This window comes from Anolis sagrei, chromosome 8 (genome assembly GCF_037176765.1).
Source record: "Anolis sagrei isolate rAnoSag1 chromosome 8, rAnoSag1.mat, whole genome shotgun sequence".
NCBI classification, from domain to species: Eukaryota; Metazoa; Chordata; class Lepidosauria; order Squamata; family Dactyloidae; genus Anolis; species Anolis sagrei.
This window is the reverse complement of record NC_090028.1, coordinates 22,421,751-22,448,740: the sequence shown is the minus strand read 5'-3', so window position 1 is coordinate 22,448,740 and position 26,990 is coordinate 22,421,751. Positions and strand designations below refer to the sequence as shown.

Here is a 26,990-nt window from a genome sequence, read left to right as displayed (position 1 = left end):
TCACCTATATCCAGAGAACTGCTGTGGATTCAAGCAGTGATGGATCTGGACCAAATGTGAACACTGGTGGAGTCTGGGGAAAATAGACATTGACATTTGGGAGTTGTAGTTATTGGGATTTATAGTTCACCTACAATTAAAGAGCATTCTGAACTCGACCAACAATAGAATTGGGTCTAACTTCCCACACAGAATCCCAATGACCAACAGAAAATACTGTTTTCTGATGGTCTTTGGTGACCACTTTGACACCCCCTCATGACCCCCTCAGGGGTCCCGACCCCCAGGTTGAGAAACACTGCCCTAGAGGCACCAAAACATTGAGACAACCCAAAGACCAAGATGGCTCAATGTAACCCAATATAGCCCAACTAGTTCAGTGGCAAAGCTGGCAACTAGTTGGACCATAGTCCCTTTCTAAGGCCCCTTCTACATTGTCATATAAATTCCAGATTACCTGCTTTGAACTGGATTATATGGCAGTGTAGACTCAGGCCCATTCTACATTGCCATATAATCTACATGCTGTCAGCCCTCCAGGTGTTTTGGACTTCAACTCCCACAATTCTACAAGCTGTTAGGAATCGTGGCAGTTGATGTCTAAAACACCCAGAGTGCCAAAGTTTGCCCATGCCTGATGTAAATCAAATAAGATAATCCACATTATCTGCTTTGAACAGGACTATCTGAGTCTACATTGCCATATAATCCACTTCAAAGGAGATAATCTGGATTTCATATGGCAGTGTAGATGGGGCCTAAAATATCCAGGAGAGAATCACAACAACTTTGCAAGCACACCAACGCATCCTTTTCTTCTCCCATCTTTTTGCATGGCTACAATCCATAGTGAACCACTTTTTATTTTATTTATTTATTTCGTATACTTCTACCCCACCCTTCTCAACCCCCGAGGGGGGACTCAGGGCGGCTTACAAAATGGCACAATTTGATGCCTACACAAATACAATAAACATATAAAAACAGCAGTTAAACAGTTAAACAATTAAAACAATTAAAACAACAATATATAGCACAGCGTTCGCCAACTCAGAGTCCATACTTCGTTCCACATTGTCTATTCCTATCCGTCGTCGCAGTCCTTTATTTATCTGCCAGATTGCCCAAATGCCTGGTCCCACATCCATGTTTTTAATTTCTTTCTGAAGGAAAGGAGGGATGTCGCTGATCTAATTTCCCCGGGGAGTGAATTCCATAGGTGAGGGGCCACCACTGAGAAGGCCCTGCTCCTCGTCCCCGCCAATCTCACTTGTGACAGAGGCGGGGCCGAGAGCAGGGCCTCCCCAGAGGATCTCAAACTCCGAGGTAGGACGTAGAGGGAGATGCGTTCAGACAGATACGCTGGGCCGGAACCGTAAAGGGTTTTGTATATCAAAACCAGCACTTTGAATTGTGCTCAGAACTGGATTGGCAGCCAGTGGAGCTGACACAAGAGGGGGGTGGTATGCTCCCTGTATGATGCTCTGGTGAGCAATCTAGCTGCCTCCCACTGGACTAATTGAAGTTTCCAAACAGTCTTCAAAGGCAACCCCAAGTAGAGTGCGTTGCAGTAATCTATCCGGGATGTAACAAGGGCGTGGACCACCGTGGCCAGATCTGACTTCCCAAGGTATGGGTGCAGTTGGTGCACAAGTTTTAATTGTGCAAAAGCTCTCCCGGCCACCGCCGAGACCTGGGGTTCCAGGCTCAGCGATGAATCCAGGATCACTCCCAAGCTGCTTTCTTCCTTCTATGCTGCAAATTCGAAAGATGGTGAATTGGGGACAGTTCAGCCACAATTTGCTGCATTTAAGTGGAAACCGCACATTCCCATTTATTGCACCTCCATTTCTCACACCAACATACGCATAACTCCAAACCATCATTTGTCATTATGACTAGGCTGAGCCTATGGATGCATCAAAGCCTGGCAACTGCAAAGGATAACTAATCAGGAAGAGTGATTAAAAAGCAAGGAAACTATGAGATAGAATTTTACTCAGTGTTGAAGTTTATCTTCAAATCAGCAGCTTCCAAAGGATATGACTATTGATCCTAGGCAATTGCAATGCAAACTTGCATGCAAATGAGAAAACCCACTAAATCTTTGGATATTAATATCTAGCAGAATCAATAGAGATGATAATTAAACTCGGAAGAAAAAACACACACGTGCTTCTGTTGGAACGAGACCTTTAACACTCATCTGAAATAATATAAATACATTCAGTTTGTTTAAAATTCTCCTCTCCCTCTCTCCCGCCAGACCCTAAAACAAATTAAAATGCATGCATGCTTAATTTACAGAGGAGAAAATGTTAATCCCAGTTGGGATGCCGACTTCCTTATGGCAGCGTTTCATTAATAGCTGTCAATTTGACTAATAGACATTTTGTAAGTGAAGCTAAATAGACACTCACTAAATGGATTCTGGCTACAGCACATGTGCCTCCAGAGTTGTGGGCCAGGTTTATGGGTGGAAGGAAAGCAATTAATTCCGGGACCTTATGAGTGCAATTGTCACTTACGGCAGTAACAACTGTTGACTGTGCATAAAAGCAGTGCATAAATATAAGGGAACACAGGTATGCCATTTATAACATGGTCGGAAGAGTTTGGAGTTGTCTGGCTCAAAGGGACCATAGAGGAAGCAACACATGATTTTCATCGCACTGTAACTGGTGAGACTTACAGAGAGTGGTCAACCCTCCTGTTTAAGGAGCTCCACTGGCTGCTGTTCATTTTCCGCTCCCAATTCAAGGTGCAGGTTCTTACCTACAAAGCCCTGAACGATTTGGGACCCGCCTACCTGCATGACCGCATTTCTGTGTACGAACCCACACGATGTCTTCGATCATCTGGAGAGGCACTGCTCATGCTCCCACCTCCTTTGCAGGAGAGATTGGTGAGGACAAGGGAGAGAGCCTTCTCAGTGGTGGCCCCCCAACTCTGGAACTCACTTTCCAAGGACATCAAACATGCCCCAACTCTGGCAGTCTTTAGGAGGAGCCTGAAAACGTGGTTGTTCCAGTGTGCCTTCTCAGAATAAGGAAAACTCTCAGCAATATGCCCTCAAAATGCACTTTACCACTGATTTAGGACTGACTGTGTTCCCTCATCTCTCCTTGGAAACCCTATACCAGTCATATCCTACCTTGTTCATGCCCAGCGTTATTTTTTTTTAAAAAAAATAAAAAAATATTTTTTAAATTATTACATTTGGCCCGGCCATTGTTTTTAAATGCTTGTGTGTTACTGTTTATTGTTTTCTGTCTATGTGATTTATATATGCCTTGGTCACCTCCAGATTGGACTACTGCAATACGCTCTACGTGGGGCTGCCCTTGAAGATGGCTCGGAAGTTCCAACTGGTCCAACGATCAGCAGCTAGGATGCTAACTGGGGCCCCTTACAGAGAGAGGTCAACCCTCCTGTTTAAGGAGCTCCACTGGCTGCCGTTTATATTCCAAGCCCAATTTAAAGTGCAGGTGCTTACTTACAAAGCCCTGAATGGTTTGGGACCAGCCTACCTGCGTGACCGCATTTCCATCTATGAACCCACACATTCACTTCGGTCATCTGGAGAGGCCCTGCTTGTGATCCCACCTGCGTCGCAAGCGCGCTTGGTGGGGACGCAGGACAGGGCCTTTTCCGTGGTGGCCCCCCGATTCTGGAACACCCTCCCCAAAGACCTTAGACAGGCCCCTACATTGGCTGTCTTCAGAAAGAACTTGAAGACCTGGCTTTTCCGATGCGCCTTCCCAGATTAGGAAATCTCCACTGCCAAGTCCCAGAAGCACTTTACCACAACCAATGATTGCTGCACATCGCACATCGCACTTGCCCTAGAAGCCTTATATACACCTCCTGTCACATCAGCACTTTTAATTCTTGTACCCATTACTCTGGCCCGGCCCAGTTTTATTGTGTTTTAGTGTATTGTGCCTGTTGTTCATTTTGCTTTATTCTGTTTTAATTGTTTGATTTGCTTAGATTGTATTGTTATGTTGTGTGTTGAGGCCTCGGCCTGTGTAAGCCGCATCGAATCCTTTGGGAGATGCTAGCGGGGTACAAATAAAGTTTAATAATAATAATAATAATAATAATAATAATAATATTGCATTGATTGTTTTGTTATTGCTTTTGTTATTGATGTACTGTGGGCTTGGCCGCATGTAAGCCACATCGAGTCCCTTGGGGAGATGGTAGCGGGGTATAAATAAAGTATTATTATTATTATTATTATTATTATTATTATTATTATATAATATCTTATTTTGGGTGAGTCAGAGAGTGACATTCTGTCAGTGAATAATGTAAATCAATTGTATGCTATTATAGGGGGGCCCGGGTGGCGCACTGGGTTAAACCACTGAGCTGCTAAACTTGCTGATTGAAAGGTTGGCAGTTCAAATCCAGTGTTGGGGTTCAGCCTGCGTGTGAACCTGAACCTGATTCTCTGATTGCTGAACCTGAACCTGATTCTCTGATTGTATTTCCTGATGCTACCGAAAATGTATTTCTCCCTGATGGTAATGAAAATGATTCTGAGGTCAGTGGCTTGGAAAGTGAAACTACACATTCTGATGAGAATGTTGCAGAGCCAAGCGGTGATAGCTCTTCAGAGGAGCTAACACCTGGCTTCCTTAATGAGGATAGAAAAGGACAGATTTGGAAAAACAGGAGTGAATCGCAGAGTCTGCGAAGGTCAAGCAGATTAAGGGAAAAGGAAAAACAAGCTTCAAAGCCTGGAGGCGTGTCACGAAACAGTTTCTTCAGTTTTAAGTGCCTCTCGATGGGTTGTCTCATTAGATCAGGCATCATTTAGACTGAGGCATTACCTTGGCAGATTTCCCTGTTTCCCGTAGCCTACATCCCAAGAGGCTTCTAGTGCTCCAAGTACGGTTAGTGAATTGCTAACAGGTTCCAGGTTTTTACAGTGTTGCTTTTGGAATTTTGACCTAATTCATGGATATTCCTGACTGCTTAATTTTACTGTGGCTTTTTGACTTTGCATTTTCCTCTATTTTGTAACCATTTTTCATCAATAAAAAGGGATTGTTTTTTCCCACAGTCAAGTGTGGTGGATTGTTATCTTATGGTCTTGTTTCCTGCTCTGGGTTGCAACATCCAGGGAGTGGGGTGAGCTCCCATTGTTAGCCCTAGCTTTTGCCAATTTAGCAGTTTGAAAACACGCAAATGTGAGTAGATCAATAGGTACCACTCCGGCAGGAAGGTAACAGTGCTCCATGAAGTCATGCTGGCCACATGACCTAGGAGGTGTCTATGGACAATGCTGGCTCTTTGGCTTAAAAATGGAGATAAGAACCAGAGTCCCAGAGTCCAACACAATGTCAGGGGAACCTTTATATACCTTGCTTGTTTTGTTGCTGTAGAGCAGCCATGGGCAAACTTCAATCCTCCAACAGTCGGTAGGCTATTAGGAATTGTGGGAGTTGAAGTCTAAAACACCTGCAGGGCCAGAGTTTGCCCATGCCTGTTGTAGAGGTTGGGATTGTTTTTAAAAAGGAAAATCCTTTTGCACATCATCTTCAAAGTGACGCATTTCTCCCAAGACAGACATTTCCATGTCACTGGCGAGTGGGGAATCAAGGAAGATGCATCCAGCTTTCCCCCCATATTTGCATCTGCTGCAGTTTAATGTCACATGTTTATGAAAGTATTTGAAAGAATACTGGCTAAGAAGTCACATAGTCATTACACCAAATCAATGCAGCCTTGTTAGGGGATATGGCACAATAGATGCAATACATGCTGTGTAGCTTCTCATGGAGAAACATTGGGAAAAGAAGAAAACACTGCACTTTGCATTCCTTGATCTTGAAAAGCATTTAATTGGGTTCTCATGACCTGATCTAATGAGAACTATGGCCACACGGAATTGCAGAAGACTACTAACATGAATAAAGCTACTATACAATAATACAACAAGTATGGTTGTTGCAGGGACCCCCCCCCCCCCAGTGGCACAGTGGGTTAAACCCTTGTGCCAACAGGACTGGAGACCGACAGGTTGGAGTTTTGATTCTGGGGAGAGCATGGATGAGCTCCCTCTGTCAGTTCCAGCTCCCCATACGGGGACATGAGAAAATCCTCCCACAATGATGATAAAACATCAAAACATCCAGGTGTCCCCTGGGCAACAGCCAATTCCCTCACACCAGAAGTGACTTGCAGTTTCTCAAGTGGCTCCTGTCACACACACACATACATAAAAAACCCCTTCAATCTCACTGTTGCCATGCAGTACTATTCATATTCTGCATGGATACTGCTACATACTGCAGATTTGCAGACTATGTACCCCTGTGCACTCCTTTATGCAGATGACATGGTACTTGGCCACAGCTGCAGACATGGAGTGAGAGACTCAGTGAGAACGGACTTCAACTGAACACACCCAAAACAGAGTATCTGGAATGTGGCCTCCAAACTGGAAAAACAATCCAAATCAATGGACAAGCACCAAAAGAAGGCTGCCCAATTTAGATACCTTGGGTCACTGGTCTCCATAGATGGTGACACAATGCCAGATGCATGGTCATGAGTAAATGCAGCCTGGTTGAAATGGCGGCAAACTACTGGCATTCAGTATAACTCAAAGATGCCTGAACAACTTGCGAGGAGGTGATCAGAGTGGAGAGAAAGAACATGCTACCGTCGTGTGACAGGAGAGTAGAGGAAGATTTATTGTTTATTTCTCTGAATTCTGCCACCAACTGGTATAGTGGAGGCCAATTGTTATATGTAATCTATGGTAACTGCCACCAACGTGAGATATGAGGTTTCACTGTGAGATATGGCAATACAGATGCAGAATGGATGGAGATGAGACTGTCTTTAACAAAAGATAACTGGTTTATTGAGTACAAAGCGTGTGGTTACAAGTTGTAACTTAATTTATAGAACTTTGAATAATACTTGGTTAGTTAAACATTTCACTCTTCCAGGTTACACAGTATCTCACTGAGGTGAAGCTCTTATTACTAAACAATGTTTCAGTACAGGAATATCTTCCCTATTTGATCTTTCCTTGATCAAATAAATTAACAAGCTTATCCTTTAGCCTTTCCCTTGACTAAAGAAAACTGGCTATGTTTCTCCTTTCAGCCTCCTTAGACTGAGAAACCTCCAGTAGCTATTCAGGCTTCCCAAAGCCACAATTCTTTGCTTCACACTTTACTCTCCCACTCTACTCTTCACTTCCACTCTTTTACTCCTCTCAGATACAAAATCAACTCCCAACTGACTCTCCAACTGTCTGTTTTCAAAACTCTCTCCACCTGGCTCCTCCCACTCCTCTTTCTGCCAGCTTGCCTTGGTCTCCATGGTAACGCTGACTGAGGTTCTCTGAAATAGGCTGCTCCAGTGTTACTGTAGCTAACCCAAACACACACATATATATACAGTTTAAAACATTTATTTATTTATTTATTTATGACATTTATATGCCACCCTTCTCACCCCGAAGGGGACTCAGAGCGGCTTACAAGTCATAAGTACATACAACATACTACATACTACATAACTAGCATAGTACTATTACATCATTCATAACACTAGTACTACATAATATTACATTATTGCTGGGTGAGGGCGCTGATGTCACAAGATGGCAATGTCCTCCTGGCTCCCCTTCTTTATTCTGGCCCCAAAGTGGCCGTTAGTGTTGGGGGAGGGGCGCTGATGTCACAGGGGACAAGATGGCAATGTCCTCCCGTATTAATATTAATTACTAATTAATTAAATATTAATAACTTCTGCACAAACTCAAGGCTAAGATCCACACTACAGTTGCCTGCTTAGTAGGCCTCCTTCTATGGGGCAGAATACTGGCCAGTAACAAAGAGGCACGAACAAGCCCTGAACACAATGGGAATAGAAATGCTGACACTTGGCTTGACACTTCTTCACCAGGTGCCAAGTGAGGACATCCATCACTCAGAGACTAGGAATAAAAGCAACTATGGTAGGATCTCCCCAATCTCCAAGGAAGAAGTGAGATAGCACATAGCTATAGAGAGATACAGTATCTCTTCCAAAGAAGCAGATTAGCCAGAACACTGATCTAGTTCTTAACTTGGAGTCATTTGTAAGTCAGATGTTTTTAACTCGGGGATGTACACATCAATCAGTGTACACATCAATCAGTGAAAGGCTGCTCTATGCTGCTCCCCAAAGGTTTCTCAGTGGGGCAGCCCAAGATCTCACAAATTGATATGAAACAAGGACGGGGAGAAAATGCGACAAAATCTAGGCTGGGAGACTTCCCCACCTCTACCTGCGGCGGAAATATGCTCTAAAATTCTAGGATCGTATTTCAGAGCAACTGTAATTACAACCTAAAAGGTTATGGCTCTGTTTCTTTAGCTAATGAGACTAATTTTCTTTCAAAGGCTATTTTTAGTCTTTTATTCTTTTTGCAATCTTCCCACTCTAACCAAAGAGAATGGCCACACCTGGAGGGGAATTCAATTAATGGCCTGCACTGAATACATTTATCCGCATAATGTACTTTTCCTTTTGTTAATTAATTCATTAACTTACATCAACGGCAGTCTATACTAATCAGCAGAGTGAGTTAAGTAGTACTAATGGCGTGAGCAACCCATGTTTATAGAGGCAAATGGGACCTCTTTCAACTTACTCTGAGGCCTACTTCTTCCTATGAACCTCAAAACTGACTTTGCCATCTGTTTCTGTGTGCTTTGACTGTATATTCCCACATGGCAGGAGTTGGACTGGATGGTCCCAGAGGTGTCTTCAAACTTCTTTGTTTCAATGGTACAGGAACAGACCTATACCAAACTCTTTTGAAAATTGAGAAGCTAGTCATGGGATGATGGGAGTTGTAGTCCAACACATGCAGGAGATGTTGCATATGTATCTGGCTAATGGGCTACTGATCCAGGCACACACACACAGAAGATGGCATCCTTTTAGTGTCATAGACACGTTTCCTCTGTCATTTTTAATCACTGCAGCAGTAGGAATGCAACATTCTGGAAGGTGTCTTTGTCCCTGTGTGTCCATCTACAAAGACATAGATGGACCTTCTCTGCCTCTTCGCATTCTGTCCTGTGCTCTAGAGTCAACAAGTTACCTAGGAGGTGCTAAAACTTTTGAGTAGGTAAATTTAGTCCAGATCAATTTCAAATGACCCAACAAGAGGAAGGTTGAGGTTGGATGGGATTGGGGTCAGAGGCATATGAGTTTGAAAGACCATTTTATTGTATTTTAATTCTGTTTTTACTACATTGTTACTATTTAATTGTTTTTTAAACTTTTGTCTTGCACTTTTTATATTTGTCTAGTGTGAAGTGTTAGCCACCTTGACTCCCCACGTGGAGAAATACAGTTCACAACAACAACAACTTACAAATTGCAATAGGACAGCTATGGCAAAAGAAGAGTGGGACCAAGAGTAGTTGGTAGGCCTGGGCGGTTTCGTTTCGTTAATTCGTAATTCGTTAATAATTCGTTAATTTTTCCAATTACAAAATGATAACGAACCATTCTGGAGCAATTATTTAAAAAAATGAATTTTTAAATACGTTTTGTAAATGCTTCGTATTTCGTTATTGTATTCGTTTCGTTATTGTTCCGAGATCGTTTCGTTATTATTTCCGCATGTCTGGGCCAGTTTTATGGTTTAATTAGTGAAAAAAAATTATAATATCACACCAACAGTCAAGAACAGAGGGAGAGGGAAGCTTCAGAAGTTTTTGGAGGTTTTTTAGCGTATTTCGCGGTCGCGTCTGCCATTAACGAATCGATTCGTTATTGTTTCGGAAATCGATTCGTTAATTTTTTACCATTTACGAAATTTCGTAAATATCGAACTTTTTAAAAGGAAAATTTTGTAACTATTTTAAATATCGAAACAAAAAAAAAACCCAAATACAAATCGATTTTAGAAACAAATTTTTGCGTTGTTACCCAGGCCTAGTAGTTGGTGCTCTTGAGGGCATATCAAGAAACCTTGAAAAGCACTTGAAAAGCCTTAATTTAGTAAGGCTGCAGAAGGAAAGCAGCACTTTTTAGAACCATGCACATTCTACGAAAATACCTCTGATGTCCCAAGTCCTTGGGAAGAGCCTGATATTCAGAGATGAATCCCAGACATTGGGCCTAATGTGCATGTGTGCTGTGTTGTTATGCACATGTAAATAATAGGGTGGTCAACAGCAACTCCAGGAATCATTATAACAAGTAAGCAGTCCAGATAAGGTAATTGTAATTGTAACCAGTCCAAGGTCAGTAAAAACACAAATGCTTTGATTATTACTGAATGCTTAAGGTTACTGCCACTCACCAGGAAAAGATGGTGTCAAGCAAAAGAAATGTTGGGGAGCTTCTGGCTGATTTATAGACAGCTGTCTCAAAACACCAGGTGCCTAATTAATCAGCATTTCCTATTTAACAGATGTTGGGATCAGGGTAATCTCTATCTCTATGGTGCTCAATGAAGGAGGAATTGTGTTTCTGGGTTGTTGTAGGTTTTTCCGGGCTATATGGCCATGTTCTAGAGGCATTTTCTCCTGACGTTTCACCTGCATCTATAGCAAGCATCCTCAGAGGTAATGAGGTCTGTTGGAAGTAGGAAAATGGGTTTATATATGCAGGTGAAACGTCAGGAGAAAATGCCTCTAGAACATGGCCATATAGCCCGGAAAAACCTACAACAACCTAGTGATTCCAGCCATGAAAGCCTTCGACAGTACAATGATGTTTCTTCTTTAGCATCTGCCATCTCCCACTGGGGATCAGGTCCTCCTGCTTTTTCAGCCTCCAGCTCCTCAGAATTGGGGAGATAACTGTCATTAGGAGCTATATATTCCTGCCATCTGACGCCTGTATTTCTGAATTATCTCACCCCAGAGGTGAGATCCTCTACTGATCATTCAGTGTCAGGCGATGTATGTTGGCTGAGTCCTTAAGTAGGTGAATAGAAAGTAGTTTAACCTGGGTAGAACTCCATCCTCTCCACATCTACCCAACCTGATACAGATAGATTTAGAGTCAAACAAAGGGTAGTGCCATTATTGAAGCTTTGTGATACAATATGATTTAAATGGAGTCCCATATTACATATTCTGTATTCCACGGAAAAGGTTCTAGCTTCACATCTCATTCAGAGTTGTGGGGAACCTCTACTTCTCTCCCATTAAGAAATGAATTCCCTATCCTAAGAGGCACTTTCAAGAAGGGAAACTGCTACTGAATTGAAAGATTCTGATATTGGACAAATCATTACAGCACTGTCAAAATGAGCTTCTCTCTAAAGGGAAACATTTGACGGCTTCCTGACAAAAGCTGGTGATTGTCATCAAGTTTCATGTCATGGCTTTTGACTCAAATGAAGATAAACCTAACGGAAGTAGGGAGAAATTGAATGCAGATGCCACAAAACTGTATCAATCAGCCCAAGACCATGGGAAAGATGCAACCAGATCATTTTGTTAACAATTATGATAACAGACAACCCTCCATGTTGACGAGTTTAACTTTTTCGGATTTTATTCATGAATTGAATTGCTATGTTTCTCTAGGAATCTCTATCCTTCCAACATGACTCTATGAGTCAACTGAAGGAGCACGGAACATCCCTCATTGACTTTTAATGTCCCTTAATGTCTATAAATCGCACCCATGTTTTAGAGCTAGGTTTGGTCCATAAACGATTGTTTTGCATGAAAAAATAGATATTTACCTCTTTCTTGGTAAATTCTGGTGCATGGTCATTCTTGTCATCCACTACAATTGTGGCTGTTGCAGTGCCGGTTAATCCAACATCCATACCTCCCATGTCCTTGGCTTCAATAATTAGCTCATACTTAGGATTTTCCAAAGTCTGGAGGAGAAGGAAAGGAAGACAAGTTAGCCAGGGAATAACAAATCAAAAAAGTATAGAAATATATAATAACTTATTGGAGACATCATTAGATACATCCATTCTATGGAATTGATTTCCACTACGGTTCTGTAATAATAGTGGAAAGCCCCAGAAAACAACAGATAACATACTTATTACTTAGCACTTGGATAGTTATCATGAAAAAGAAATATTTTACAATGAGAGTAACAAGGCTTCAGTATAGTTTGGTAAATGCATTTGTAGCTACTTTCAGTAGGGTGTAAAGAATGAGATATGACCTCCATATCCATGGAATCGATATATATGGCTTCAATTATCCACGGTTTTGTTTATTCACTTCGATCTATTCATCTGTTTGTTTCCATCATTTCATCGATAAGCAGTTCTACAATTACATCAACTACTGTCCAATATGTGTATTTAGGAGCTAAATTCTGAAACTCTTGTCTACTTTACCCATGTTGTACTAGACCACCAATTTAACGGCACTTCCACTTCCCAAGGAAACTAGATTTCCAACTTCTACAAAAACTATTTTTCACTCCAACAACAGCCAGGATTTCTAATATCTTTATTTATGTTTATTATTTTTTTTGATTGGCAAACATGTCTGGATGGGAGAACAGAATGCTCCACTTCGTTTTTTTCCAGAAATAATGATCCACCGTAGTTTTCTGGCTATTTATTTGCTGACAAAGGAGCTTCTGTATCAATAAGGCATGAAGGAACTGGAGTCATCCAAGCTGGTGAAGTCTCTTTGCTTGTGCTTTGAAAGGAGGAACACAAGTGGAATTGAGTGGCGAGGAGCATGTGTTGGTTATAAGAAGGCAAGTGACAAATGCAGAAAGGATGGCAAGATGAAATGCCTTGTGTGATTGGGAGAAGGAGATGGGGAGAATCACACACTTGCCTTTTCAAGGGAGGTGGTGACAGTTGCAAGCTGCTCATGAGAGCCTGCTGAAAGTGATAATCTAAAATGAGCCAACAATGATGTCGGGTCCTCAAAGGTGAGTGTCGATCAGATTCGAGGAGCCAATTATGAGTGCTTTCTACACCCGACACTTTGGCACATTTTGCACAGACCCGGGAGCAAGATGCCATCTGGAGTTATCAAATCTTCAAATCAGTAGGGTTATTAGGTTTTGGGAGGAAAGGAACTACACATGGACAACTGTGTATCTTAAGCATTCACTTTACCTGGTCTATAGGCAATTGAATTCCAGAAGGAGAAAAAAATCCTAGTGCTGGATCATTCATGTACATCATTCAGTGGGACTTGGGATGATTACAGACACAGGTTTCCATTGTACAATTACTCCCCACTTCGCTGAGCCAGAACTCCAGGAGTAATAGTATGGGATACATGAGAACAACAATTGCTGATTTGTAAGAAGGAAGAGGCCATGAAAAATAACTGGGCACAGCTCATCCAGGCTGTCAAGACAAAAGATTCAGCCACCTTCTGGCATACCACATCTAATATTCAAAGTTGGTCGACTCTCAAATACCCTTAGCATTCTAGGAAAAACATTTTCAGGAACTTTACAGGGATACCTTGTTGGACGTAATGGGTGGAAATGCCTGCCTAATTTCATCAATGGAAAATCTCCCCATGTGGCCTCCAGTGACAGTTTTGGAAATTAAAGAGTCTTGTAGTTCAACCAGGAAAGGCACCAGGAAAAGATTTGATCCCTCCTCAGGTCATTAAGGACAATCTGGACTTCTGGTCCCCCATCCTAGCATCCCTGTTTACCTGCATAGACAAATATGGACAAATATCAAAGGACTGGGGGCTGGCAATTATTGTCCCTAGGGCTGGGCGGTTTCGTTTTGTAATTTTGTAATTCGTTAAAAATTCGTTTTTTTAATAACGAAGCGATAACGAACCATTCAGGAGCATCTAAAAAACAAAACGAATTTTTAAATTCGTTTTGTAATTGCTTCGGATTCGTTTTGTATTCGTTTCGCTATCGTTTTGAAATCGTTTCGTTATTATTTCCACATGTCTGGGGCAAGTTTTATAGTTGTTGTTTGTTTAATCAGTGAAAAAAAATTATAAATATCACACCAACAGTCAACAACAGAGGGAGAGGGAAGCTTCAGAAGTTCCCCCTGTCCCATTTGGAGGTTTTTTAGCGTATTGCGCGGTCACGTCCGCCATTAACGAATCGATTCGTAATTGTTTCGTAATTGTTTCTTATTGTTTTGTAATTTACGAAATTTCGTAAATATCGAACTCTTTAAAAGAAAAATTTCGGAATTCTTTTAAAAATTGAAACGCAAAAACCCCCAAAAAACGAATCGATTTTAGAAACAAATTTTTCCGTTGTTACCCAGGCCTAATATATATATATGGGAAGCAGGATGACCCATCAGTCTCCTCAACACCATCAGCAAAATATACACAAGGCACCTTCAATGGAAACTACTGGACTATATGGAGCAAGCCGGCTTCAGGGAAGGACATCCCACTATTGACCAATACATAGTATTGCAACATCTCATAGAAAAATATTCCTCCCACAAGTCATCCTCTCTCTATGATGTGTTTGTCGACTTCAGAGCAGCTTTTGATTCCAACTCCCTTACCAAGCTATGGGAAAAACTTGGGTCCACCTCAGTAGACAGACAACTCCTGCAACTAATACAAACATTCCATGAAGGAACCACTCTGAAAGTAAGATGCAGTCTCCAGGGTCATCTCACCAAAGCAGTCGAAACTGAGAAAGGTGTCAAGCAAGGGTGCACTATTATTCAATTTTAATTTTGACAGGTACTTTCCTTCTAAAGTGTTTCTAAAGTTCTAGTGGTGAAAATTTCAGAACTCTAACAAAACTTTCAAAATTTCACCTCTGCAGGAGTCTACCATATACCATGCAGCTGTGGACAAGTCTACATAGGGACCACCAAACGCAGCACCCAGACACCTGATGAACCAGCCTGGACACAGCATATTATTTGAGAACACAGAAATGCTGGACCACACCAACAACCACCATGTCATACTACACAGAGAAGCCATTGAAATCCACAAGCATGTGGACAATTTCAACAGAAAGGAAGAGACCATGAAAATGGACAAAATCTGGCTACTAGTATTAAAAATCTCTAAAATTACAACAGCTAAACAACAGAGAGGAAAAAACCAGGCACAGATTAACACCTCCCAGCAAGAGATTTTCCCAGGCTCAGGCAGGCCTTCAAATGCTAATGAAGGTGATCAGTTGAACACATTCACACCTAGCTGTAGCTGGGAAGAGCTCCTTGCCCCACCCCAGCCATTCCACAGATATATAAACCCATTGTCCTAATTCCAACAGACCTCACTACCTCTGAGGATGCTTGCCATAGATGCAGGCGAAACGTCAGGAGAAATGCCTCTAGAACATGGCTCTATAGCCCAAAAAAACCCCACAAGAACCTAGTTTCAAAATTTCATTTTTATTTCGTTATTGGAGATTTTTTTTTATGACAGAACCAATTAGGAACTCCCATTTATAATGAAATTTTGAAAGTTTTGTTAGAGTTCTGAAATTTTCACCACCAGAACTTTAGCAACACTGTAGAAGCTAAGCACCAGTGCCCCCTAGTTTTGTAAGTACTTTAGAACCACGGATTGCCCATGCCTAGTATCAACCATGTTATTGCTAAACACCGACAACTGGGGTTTGCACATGCAAAAAATTTTTCACAAAAAGATCTAGAATGCAAAAAAGAAAGAAAGCAAACCCAATGATCATTCTGATGGAACTCCAACTTTGTAAGACACTTTGGAGTCAAAATCCACAGTGGTCACCATATACAGTACAAATGCCTTCTAGGCAATGAGGACTTGCAACCAGATATGCATTGCATTCAATAATCATCCACTCTGCTATAAAGGCAACTTACTTTCTTTGCAATGTTTAATCCCCTCTTCAGCCTTCCCTTGAAAAACATTTGTTCAGAATTTTTAAAGAAACGTCAGCGATCTTACATATTGCAGATCATTACCCACACAGTTTGTCCTTTCCCTGTTTTGTGGGATTTGAGATGGAGAAGGGACTAAAAAACCATGGATTTGTTGATTTTGAAACAAACCATTTTAATGACCATTGGCGGGGATATTTATAGATGGGCTACGTGAAAGACTTATTCATATTCAGTATGGACAATAACGAATACATGTGGAGGTGGACAAGATTATTAAAGATGATTATTAATATGTGGGTGGTTTTACTTAGTGCTAAAGGATGATAGTTATGATGGATTTCTGAGTGCCACTTTTTGAATGTTAAGCAAACATTCTTTTGAAAAGGAAGATTAAACCATTTCAGATTCTGGTGCATCCCGAGATTCTGAATACTGCATGTTTCTTGTGTTGGAATAATGCAAATGCATCCCTTCCGAATCAAGACAGCGTGATTAATTAGGATTGCTCACTTGATATACTTTTCATCAACAAAATATATTTAATTAAGCATGTTGACAGGGTGTAATTATACCGAGACACACATTTTTGTTAGCAATGAGCGACAAAGATACTGAAAGTTTTGGAAATCAAGAAATGGCTAACAGAGAGGAACATTTTTAGTTATGAGCAGAAAGAACGGAAAAATTGTATGATACCCATCGTTATCTTTCTGAAGGATTGCCCTATAGAAGATAGAGTGAAGTTGTTTTTTGTTGTTCTAGACCAGTGGTTCTCAACTTGGGGGTCGGGACCCCTGAAGGGGTCGCAAGGGGGTGCCAGAGGGGTCGCCAAAGACCATCACAGACAGTATTTTCTGTTGGTCATGGGAGTTCTGTGTGGGAAGTTTGGCCTGATTCTATTGTTGGTGGGCTTCAGAATGCTTTTTGGTAGTAGGTGAACTATAAATCCCAGCAACTACAACTCCCCAATGTCAAAGTCTATTTTCCCCAAACTTCACCAGTGTTCACATTTGGGCATATTGAGTATTTCTGCAAAGTTTGATCCAGATCCATCATTGTTTGATTCCACAGTGCTCTCTGGATGTAGGCGAACTACAACTCTAAAACCCAAGGTCAATGCCCACCAAACCCTTCCAGCATTTTCTGTTGGTCATGAGAGTTCTGTGTGCTAAGTTTGGTTCAAGTCAATTGTTAGTGTAGTTCAGAATGCTCTTTGAATGTAGGTGAACTATAAATCCCAGCAACTTCAACTCCCCCATGTCAAGGTCTATTTCCCCCAAACTTCACCAGTGCACATATTTGGGCATATTGAGTATTTGTGCCAAGTTTGGTACAGACCCATCATTGTTTGAGCCCACAGTGCTCTCTGGATGTAGCCGAACTACAACTCCCAAACTCAAGGTCAATGCCCACCAAACCCCATCCCCCCATCCCAACCCCACCAGTATTCAAATTTGGGCATATTGGGTATTTGTGCCAAATTTGGTCCAGTGAATGAGAATACATCCTGCATATCAGATATTTACATAATGATTCATAACAGTAGCAAAATTACAATTATGAAGTAGCAATGAAAATAATGTAATGGCTGGGGGTCACCACAACATGAGGAACTGTATTAAGGGGTCGCGGCATTAGGAACGTTGAGAACCACTGTTCTAGACCGTAGGAACCAAAGCAGGGAATTCAAATGATGAGAAATATGATTTTGGCAAAATGTTAAGATTTCCAGATGTTTAGCCATAGAATATAGACTACCTCAGAGGATACCTCAGAGGATACCTCAGAGCCCCCGGTGGCGCAGTGGGTTAAACCCCTGTGCCAGCAGGACTGAAGACCAACAGGTCGCAGGTTCAAATCTGGGGAGAGGCGGATGAGCTCCCTCTATCAGCTCCAGCTCCTCATGTGGGGACATGAGAGAAGCCTCCCACAAGGATGACAAAAACATCAAATCATCCGGGCATCCCCTGGGCAATGTCCTTGCAGATGGCCAATTCTCTCACACCAAGTCGCTCCTGACATGACCAAAAAAAGAAAAAAAAAGAAAAGAGGATAATGAACTTGCCTTCTTTGTAGAAGCAGCTGAGTCTGAGCAGGATGAAGCCCTTTGGGAGGGAGAGCAGGACTTAATGCTCATTTCCCGGTTGCAGCTCAGAGTGGATGTGATTCAGATGTGCGGGTCAAAAAGACTGGCCCAAAAAAGGAACAACCAGCTGTAGGACTTATGCAGAGGCAGCATAAAAGATGGGTTTTGGCAATAGTACCATGCTGGAAGCAATAGTTGTGTTGGATTTTACAACTTATGATGTTGAGCCTTGTATTTTGTGTTGTGGATATTGGTGAGCTGCTTGTGTGTTTGACCTTTGGACCAGACCCTTGGAATGCTCCTTGTGCCTGCTACTTTGTTTGGACTGCCTTTGTGAATGACCCTGGACTTTGTTTGGACTGAGGATCCAGCTTAAGCTTCAAGTGAAACTGCTTTGAATGTTTTGGAAAGGAGGGCTCCCAATTTTTTATTTCAAGCATTTTGGAAGGTTTGAAATATCCCATTCCAAGAATTGCTACCTTTGCCGTGATGATAGAAATGTACGGCATCCATTGGATTAATGTCTCTATTTTGAATGAAGGTCTCTTCAACATCTATGTTAGACCCCTTGCTAGTTTGGCTCGGAGTTTTGGCTTAGACTGCTATCAATATGCGGATGACACCCAACTCCTTCTGCGTTTGGAGCCTGGAGCAACGTCAATACCAGACAATTTCACCTTATGCCTGGAGGCTCTGTCGAACTGGCTACGTGCTAGTAGACTGAAGGTGAACCTGGCGAAGACTGAGATTCTCTGGCATGGCCGCTCGATTGGTCTGACCCATTTGCTACCCACCTTCGATGGTGCTGCCCTATCTCCTTCGTCTTCCGTTAAGAGCTTGGGTGTTGTTTTGGATTCGCAGCTGACAATGGAAGCTCAGGTCGCTGCTGCCAGAAAACAGGCCTTTTTCCATCTACGACTAGGGAGGCAATTGGCACCCTAACTATCTAATGAGGCTCTGGCAACAGTCATCCATGCCACGGTCACGTCTAGGCTGGACTATTGCAACGCCCTGTATGTTGGCCTTCCGATGTCTACGACCCGAAAGCTCCGTATTGTTCAGAATGCAGCAGCCAGGCTGCTAACAAGAACACCCATGAAATGCCCTATAACACCAGTGTTGCGGCACTTGCATTGGCTTCCAATTGATTACCGTGGTCTATATAAGATGCTAGTTCTGACCTTTAAAATTCTTTACGGCCAGGGTCCATCGTATCTTAGGGACCGTCTCTCCTTCTCCCATCATCGGAGGTCGCAACGACCATCCCAACGTGACTTACTTTATATACCGGGTCCTAGAGAAGTGCACTTGGAAAGGACCAGACGCAGGGCTTTTTCTATTTCTGCCCCTGCCTTGTGGAATTCCTTGCCACCCTATATGAGAGCCATTCATGAGTTAGGGCCTTTTACCCTAGCACTTAAGACCTGGCTTTTTACTAGAGCTTTTGATCTATGTTGATTTTTTCAATATCTGTATGTATGTATTTTTATCCTTTACAATTTTAGCTGTAAATCGCCTAGAGAATCTTGGATGGAGGGCGATTAATAAGTAATTAAATGATGATGATGATGATGATGAATATGATCCAATTTGCTCTTTTCACAATATGCACACATCACTCCATGATGATGTCATCAAACACTCCAATCTGGCTTGCTGTATGATGTTGCTTTGCCCTGGGTGAAATACTCACTTTAACCAAAGCTTGTTGGAAGTTAGACAGAGGTATAATGATCTTAATGGGCGGGCATTAAATCATGGTTTGCCTGGTGTCTCATTTATCACAGTTAGCTACATGCAAGCATGGCACTGTTGAGATAACTGGTATAATTACAGCAGGGAACCCTTTCATTATCCTATAAATTTGCACTTTAGTCATTTAGCCTGCTGCACAACAAAAGCTGGCACAATTTGTGCTCTGCATTAAGAAAAAGTTGTGTTTTTTCCTACTGACTATTCTGTACCATGCTGTATTTCTCAGCCCATGAAATTTTGTGGCTGAGGATGAAGAGTTGGAGGGATGCTCTGTAGAGTGTTATTGCTTTTTTGTATAGGGCAAACTAATGGGGAGTTCTAGGAGCTACCAGTCATCTATATATATATAAATGCTCTGTGCATAATGAGTACCTTAAAAACAAAAGAACCAATGAGCGAAATCACACCAAATTTGGCAACAGAACGTCTCACAACAAAAGGAGTGACCATCACTCAAAAAATTACGATTTTGTCATTTGGGAGTTGTAGTTGCTGGGATTTATAGTTCACCTACAATCAAAGAGCATTCTGAATGATGGAATTGAACCAAACTTGGCATACAGACCTCCCATGCCCAACAGAAAATACTAGCAGCGTTTGGTGGGCATTGACCTTGAGTTTTGGAGTTGTAGTTCACCTACATCTAGAGCATTGATTCTCAACCTGGGGTCCCCAGATGTTTTTGGCCTACAACTCCCAGAAATCCCAGCCAGTTTACCAGCTGTTAGGATTTCTGGGAGTTGAAGGCCAAAAACATCTGGGGACCCCAGGTTGAGAACCACTGATCTAGAGAGCACTGTGGACTCAAACAATGATGGATCTGGACCAAACTTGGCTCAAATACTCAATATGCCCAAATATAAACACAGATGGAGTTTGGGGGAAATAGACCTTGACATTTGGGAGTTGTAGTTACTGGGACTTATAGTTCACCTACAATCAAGGAGCATTCTGAACCCCACCAACGGCAGAATTGGGCCAAACTTCCCACACAGAACCCTAATGACCAACAGAAAATACTGTGTTTTCTGGTGGTCTTTGGCAACCCTTTTGACACTCCCTCGCAACCCCTACCCCAGGGGTCCCAAACCCCAGATTGAGAAATGCTGCCTTAAGGCCTCCCAGTTCAACTCCCTTCACCAGAGCAAGAAAACATAAAGCCCTCCTGACAAATTTCCGTCTAGCCATAGATACAGATAAATATATATGATTCACACACACACACACACACACATGTTTATGACAGATATAGTACCATGGATTTGAAAGGGACCCTTAAAGAAGGACAATGATATCTTGCATGTTCCAGGGTGGGCAAACCAGACACTCTCCACATCAACACTGACATAGAAACAGCAAGAAATACTGTTTACCCACGAGGATAGAGAAATTACATATATTAGAAACCAACACTTTCTCATGACTTTATTTTCCAGATCACTAGACTGGGCCACAGCAACACGTGGCAGGGGACCGCTAGTAATAGCTATATTGGACCTACATATTTTATAGCATTACGCAGGAGAATGCTTGGGATAGAACGTCCTACAGAATTAGAAGGCTTCTACATTGCAGAATGAAGCAGCCTGGTACCATTTTAACTGCAATGGCTCAAAGCTATGGAACCAGAAAAGTTGTGGATCTACAAAGCCTTGAAGCCAAAGAGTGCTGGGGTAAACTACAACTCTCATGATTCCATACCATTGAGCCATGGCAGTCAATGTTGTGTTAAACTACTCTCATCCTACAGTGTTAGATACTCCCCAAGATTGCTAGGTTTTTAAGTGGTAATCCATCATCATCATCATCATCATCATCATCATCATTCTCCTTTTTTCCATCCTAAGATCCAGCTTACAGCCAATAATAGAATCATGGAATCATAGAGTTGGAAGAGACCTCATGGCCCTCCAGTCCAACCCCCTGCCAAGAAGCAGGAATGTTGTATTCAAAGCACCCCTGACAGATGGCCATCCAGTCTCTGTTTAAAAGCTTCACCACACTCCGGGGCAGAGAATTCCACTGCTGAACGGCTCTCACGGTCAGGAAGTTCTTCCTAATGTTCAGATGGAATCTCCTTTCTTGTAGTTTGAATAGAGATCTACAACTGTTCTCATATCATTCCCCCAAATGTATCCCATGCATGTCACCTAAAGTTGTTGGAAGAAAGCTAATTTGGAGATATTGATCTTCTATCTGCTGCTTGCTAGCATTGCTATTGCTGATGGTGATACTGAAGATGGCATACAGTTCTCTTCACAGCCTGTACCCTAGAGAGATGTGGCTGGTTAATATGAAAACTTGACACTAGTCTTCATAGCCTAGTTTGATTCACGGAGGCTTTTCCTTTGTTCTCATGGAATTACTGATTCAACACTGGAGGGAATCAGCAGAAGATTTCATGTCCACCGTATTTCCAAATGCTGACAAAGCCCACAGGAGACGGTAGCAGCAATGCAGTATAAATAGCCTGGTGCAGGTAAAAGAAACTAAGCAATAACTTTTCAGGCAAGGGACAGCTGCAATGAAAAATTACATTTCTGGATGAAGTTTAATCATGCTAATGGGTTTGCTAGAGTTTCAGTAAGGAAAACCCCAGGCCTGGGACACTGAAGGAAGAAGACTCTCTGCAAGTGAGAAGTGCTGATAGTTCAAATGGAGAATGGTGTTTAAGGTCACAAAGAAAAGGGTTGAAGGACAAGGAAATGGAGATCAGCAATAATCAAGAATGGCACTGTGGGGACCTCTACACTGTAGGCACCACATTCACCAGCCTCCTTGGCAACAAAAGCCCAAGACCTTGCAAAACTACAGCTCCATTATTCCCATAGCATTCAGTCATGGCAGTTAACATGGTGCCAAATTGCTTTAAGTCTGCTGAAGTACTGATTCTGTAGTTTGTGGAAAGAGAAATGATTGGCCACAGGTTTCCTTCTGACTATCTACCCTAGTGGTTTGCAGAAATCTAACATTGTCATTAGTTCCTCTATTTGCTGGGGTTCTTTAGGAACCTTGGGGACCTTCAAAGCTACGACTTCAAAGCATCAAACCATACCCATGCGTTTGTTGTCTAGACTGCACCATTGGATGGTATTTCCTTGACTCTTGATTGCACCACCTTGGAGAGGAGTGATCCAACTGGCAGGTTGGGGGTGAAGTTGAAATGAAGAAACACATGAGTTTTCAGCCATGATTCCTAGATCCTTGGCTACTCATTGCTGAAAAACATCACCGGAGAACTATTGTTACCTACGTGCCATAGTTGTAGTCTTTTTGGAGACACCTGTTTAGATGTTATGGAAAGTAAGAGGATATTGGCTGTGTGCAGAAGTTATTAATACTTTGCATGTTTTAAACTGTATATATACGTGTTTGGGTTAGCTACAGTAACACTGGAGCAGCCTATTTCAGAGAACCTCAGTCAACATTACCATCGAGACCAAGGCAAGCTGGCAGAAGGAGGAGTGGGAGGAGCCAAGTGGAGAGACAGGCAGTTGGAGAGTCAGTTGGGAGTTGATTTTGTGTCTGAGAGGAGTAAAAGAGTGGAAGTGAAGAGTAGAGTGGGAGAGTGAAGTGTGAAGCAAAGAATTGTGGCTTTGGGAAGCCTGAATAGCTACAGGAGGTTTCTCAGTCTAAGGAGGTTGAAAGGAGAAACATAGCCAGTTTTCTTTAGTCAAGGGAAAGGCTAAAGGATAAGCTTGTTAATTTATTTGATCAAGGAAAGATCAAATAGGGGAGATATTCCTGTACTGAAACATTGTTTAGTAATAAGAGCTTCACCTCAGTGAGATACTGTGTAACCTGGAAGAGTGAAATGTTTAACTAACCAAGTATTATTCAAAGTTCTATAAACTAAGTACTTAATAAACCAGTTATCTTTTGTTGGAGACAGTCTCATCTCCATCCATTCTGCATCTGTATTGCCATATCTCACATTAATACCTCATATCTCACGTTGGTGGCAGTTACTATAGATTACATATAACAATTGACCTCCACTATTCCAGTTGGTGGCAGGATTCAGAGAAATATACAATAAATCTTCCTCTACTCTCCTGTCACACGACAGCCCGTGTGCTTTCTCTCCACTCTGATCACCTCCTTGCAGCTGTGTTGGGATTTGGCCCTGATTCAGCGGTGTTTGTGTGAAGCAGGAGATCTTTAGCATGGGATCCACAGTAGGGTTGTGCTGTTAGGATATGCGTTGCCCCATTTTGTGTCCCGGCTTTTGTTGGGGGACCCAATTGGTTTTTGGAGAGCCTCCCAAAATCAGGAGCGTTGTTCTCAATTGTTTCAATTCAGGGCCCCCAAAAGCATTCTTCTAACCTGGTGCCTGTTGTTTTTACTCTGGATGGCCATCTGTCAGGGGTGCTTTGAATGCAATTTTCCTGCTTCTTGGCAGGGGATTGGACTGGATGGCCCACGAGGTCTCTTCCAATGGTAGATTCTATGTAAGAGTCGCTTGGCTGAAGGCAGTGGCAGTCGCATGTGCTTTCCACACCTGCGTGCATGGCATGCCAGGCCACACACACACACTCCTTGGAAAGAGAGAGTGTGTGTGGCAGGGTGTGCAGGCAGGGCTGGAAAGCAAGCGCGCCAGCCAGTGCCTGCAGCTGAGTGCCTTTTACTTTAGCATAAGAGGTGATCAGCTGCAGGTGCACTCTGCCACACATGCCCCACTCCACTTTCTGGGAGCATGTGTGTGGTGGGGCATGCAGGCACGCCCGGAGTGCCCCTGCAACCGAGGTCTGGTCCTGCCTGCCTGCATGCCCCTCCACACACGCACTCTCTTTCCAAAACAAGAAGGCAAATTTGGATTTATTTATTATTATTTATTTTGAGGTTTTATATACCGACCCTCTCACCTTCAAGGAGGGATTCAGACCGGTTCACAACATGTGTTAACATACAAAGAATATACAATAACAACACACTGCCACTTCATTACACGATTAAAATATCCGCACCATACACATTAAAACATTATCATCACAGTTAAAAGAGCCAAATCGTCCGACACCATCACAATCCCATTCATCATCCTCCTTTCATGTGAGCAAAGAATTTAATCAGTTGTCAAATGCCGTGTTCCACAACCAGGTCTTTGTTAGTTTCCTGAACGTCATGAGGGAGGGGGCAGTTCTGATCTCTAATGCCAGGGAGTTCCAAAGTCGAGGGGCCACCATCGAGAAGGCCCTGTCCCTCGTCCCCACCAGCCGTGCTTGTGCAGGCGGAGGGACTGAGAGCAGTGCCCCTCCAGACGATCTTAGTGGTCTTGATGGTTCGTAGGGGAGAATACGTTCGGAGAGGTAAACAGGGCCAGAGTCGTTTAGGGCTTTATAGGTTAACACCTGCACTTTGAATTGTGCTCGGAAGCTAATCGGCAGCCAGTGGAGTTCGAGTAACAGCGGAGTGGTGTTCTCCCTGTACCCAGCACCCGTTAGTAATCTGGCTGCCGCGCGTTGTACTTGCTGCAGCTTCCGGGCAGTCTTCAGAGGCAACCCCACGTAGAGAGCATTGCAGTAATCTAAGCAGGATGTAACCAAAGCGTGGATGCACACAAAAGCAGACTTTTGTGTTGAGGAAATTTTCGTGCAGGGAGGGGGCTTCACATTTTGTGCTTACGAAGAAAAGGAAGACATGAAAGAAATGGTAGAGACGAATTCTGCACACAACTCTAATCCATAGGTGTGTGAATTTGGAAAAGTTACTTGTTTGGACTATAAGCTCTGAATATTAGTGTTTAAGAACTAGATATGGGCTACTGCTATAAATATACTTTCAGCCTGGTTTCCTTAGTTGCAGGATCTGTGTTTGACACAGTCACCTGAACAAAGTCATTCATCAAAGCTTGTTCTTCACTTTCTCCTTCCATCCCCTTTGTTAAAAGTCTAGTATTGCAGATAATATGTAGTTTATCATTGAGATCAGTAGTGCCGAAAAGCTAGCTGTTTTCCATACCATTTAAGTAGATAATTTGTCTCCCAATCTGCAAAGAATTCTGATCGGCTTCACCACGCATACAAATAGTCTTCAAACACTGCAGTTGACTTGGACACGGCCATTGGGTTTTGTAAAAGAAGAAATGAACTTTTAATGAAAATGAAAAGTTCTCCAAACCAGTTAGAGATATCTGATTATATCCCGACATTAATACAGAGTCAACCTTCGTTAATAAAGAAGGGAAGAAGTTCAAGTTTTCCTTGAGTACACAGTTTGTAACTGACCCGGAACCATCTCTTCCATTGGAATAATAAATGTTATCATGATTTATAACTCCCTTATGCCAAATTGGAGATAATCAGCTATTAATAGGATTGAGAGGAACCTTGCTGTGTTAACAGCAGGAACACACACACGTCTCCGCATTGTGCAAATGAGGTGTGCATAGATTTCATTTCCTTCCACATACCTTCTTATTCCCATTTGAGAAAGTAATACGACAAAGGTCAAGGTGGAAAACGTATTCCAATGTCTAATCTGTTTTACAAATTAGCACCGTTGGTCACGGTGCCCAGAAAAACTCAATTACTGAAGTGTCCGGACAATCATACCTCGACCGGATAAAATTGCAGAGGTTGTTTCGAAAATTAGTGCCGTAAGGTGTAAACATCCTGCAATTCCAATTTTACAACTTTGGCCTGATGTTTACATTTTTCAATATTAATGGGACTGTGGGGCATTGTTTTGTGTCCTTTAAAAAAAAACTCAGGCTAGATTGAAACTGCTTCTAAGGATACTGGAGTGGGAAGGAAAATTACATAGATATCAATACCTGAATCCTTTCTGTGGAGTTAATTCTATGTTTAAAAGTACTGCAGATATGGAAAAGGTACAGAAAGGACAACTAAAATGGACGAAGTATGGGGACAGGTCTTTGGTAGCAGAAGAAAAAGATGAAATTGAAGAAGATAACATTGCACATGATATCCTGAGTCCCCCCTCGGGGGTTGAGAAGGGCGGGGTAGACGTGCGAGAAATAAATAATAAATAATAAATATTTATTTATTTGCTTTATTTCTATACCACATTTTTCAGCCTAATTAGGCGACTCAATGCGGTTTACACAATACAGGTTATCACAACAATATCCTAAGCAGTTAAAACACATCATACACAACAGATAAAATCAACAATCATTGTCATATCATAACGCCTCGATAACAAATCAGAATCCGTTCTCATAATCCTTGTACCATTCCTATGTTCAATTTTACCGTCTTCCTGTGTTCAGTTGCACTGTTTAGCCGAACGCTTGTTCGTAGAGCCAAGTCTTAACCTTCCTCCGGAAAGCCAACAGCGAAGGGGCCTGTCTGATGTTTACAGGTAAGGCATTCC

General features: G+C 42.3%; 1 protein-coding gene across 1 annotated transcript in view; it reads right to left on the bottom strand.

Moving 5' to 3' along the window:
• CDH13 (cadherin 13) overlaps window positions 1-26,990 on the bottom strand; it is a 996,654-nt gene that overhangs the window by 147,220 nt on the left and 822,444 nt on the right. The window contains exon 8 of the mRNA XM_060787892.2: window positions 11,735-11,875. Coding sequence (XP_060643875.2) covers window positions 11,735-11,875 — 141 coding nt within the window. The remainder of the gene's footprint in view (window positions 1-11,734; window positions 11,876-26,990) is intronic.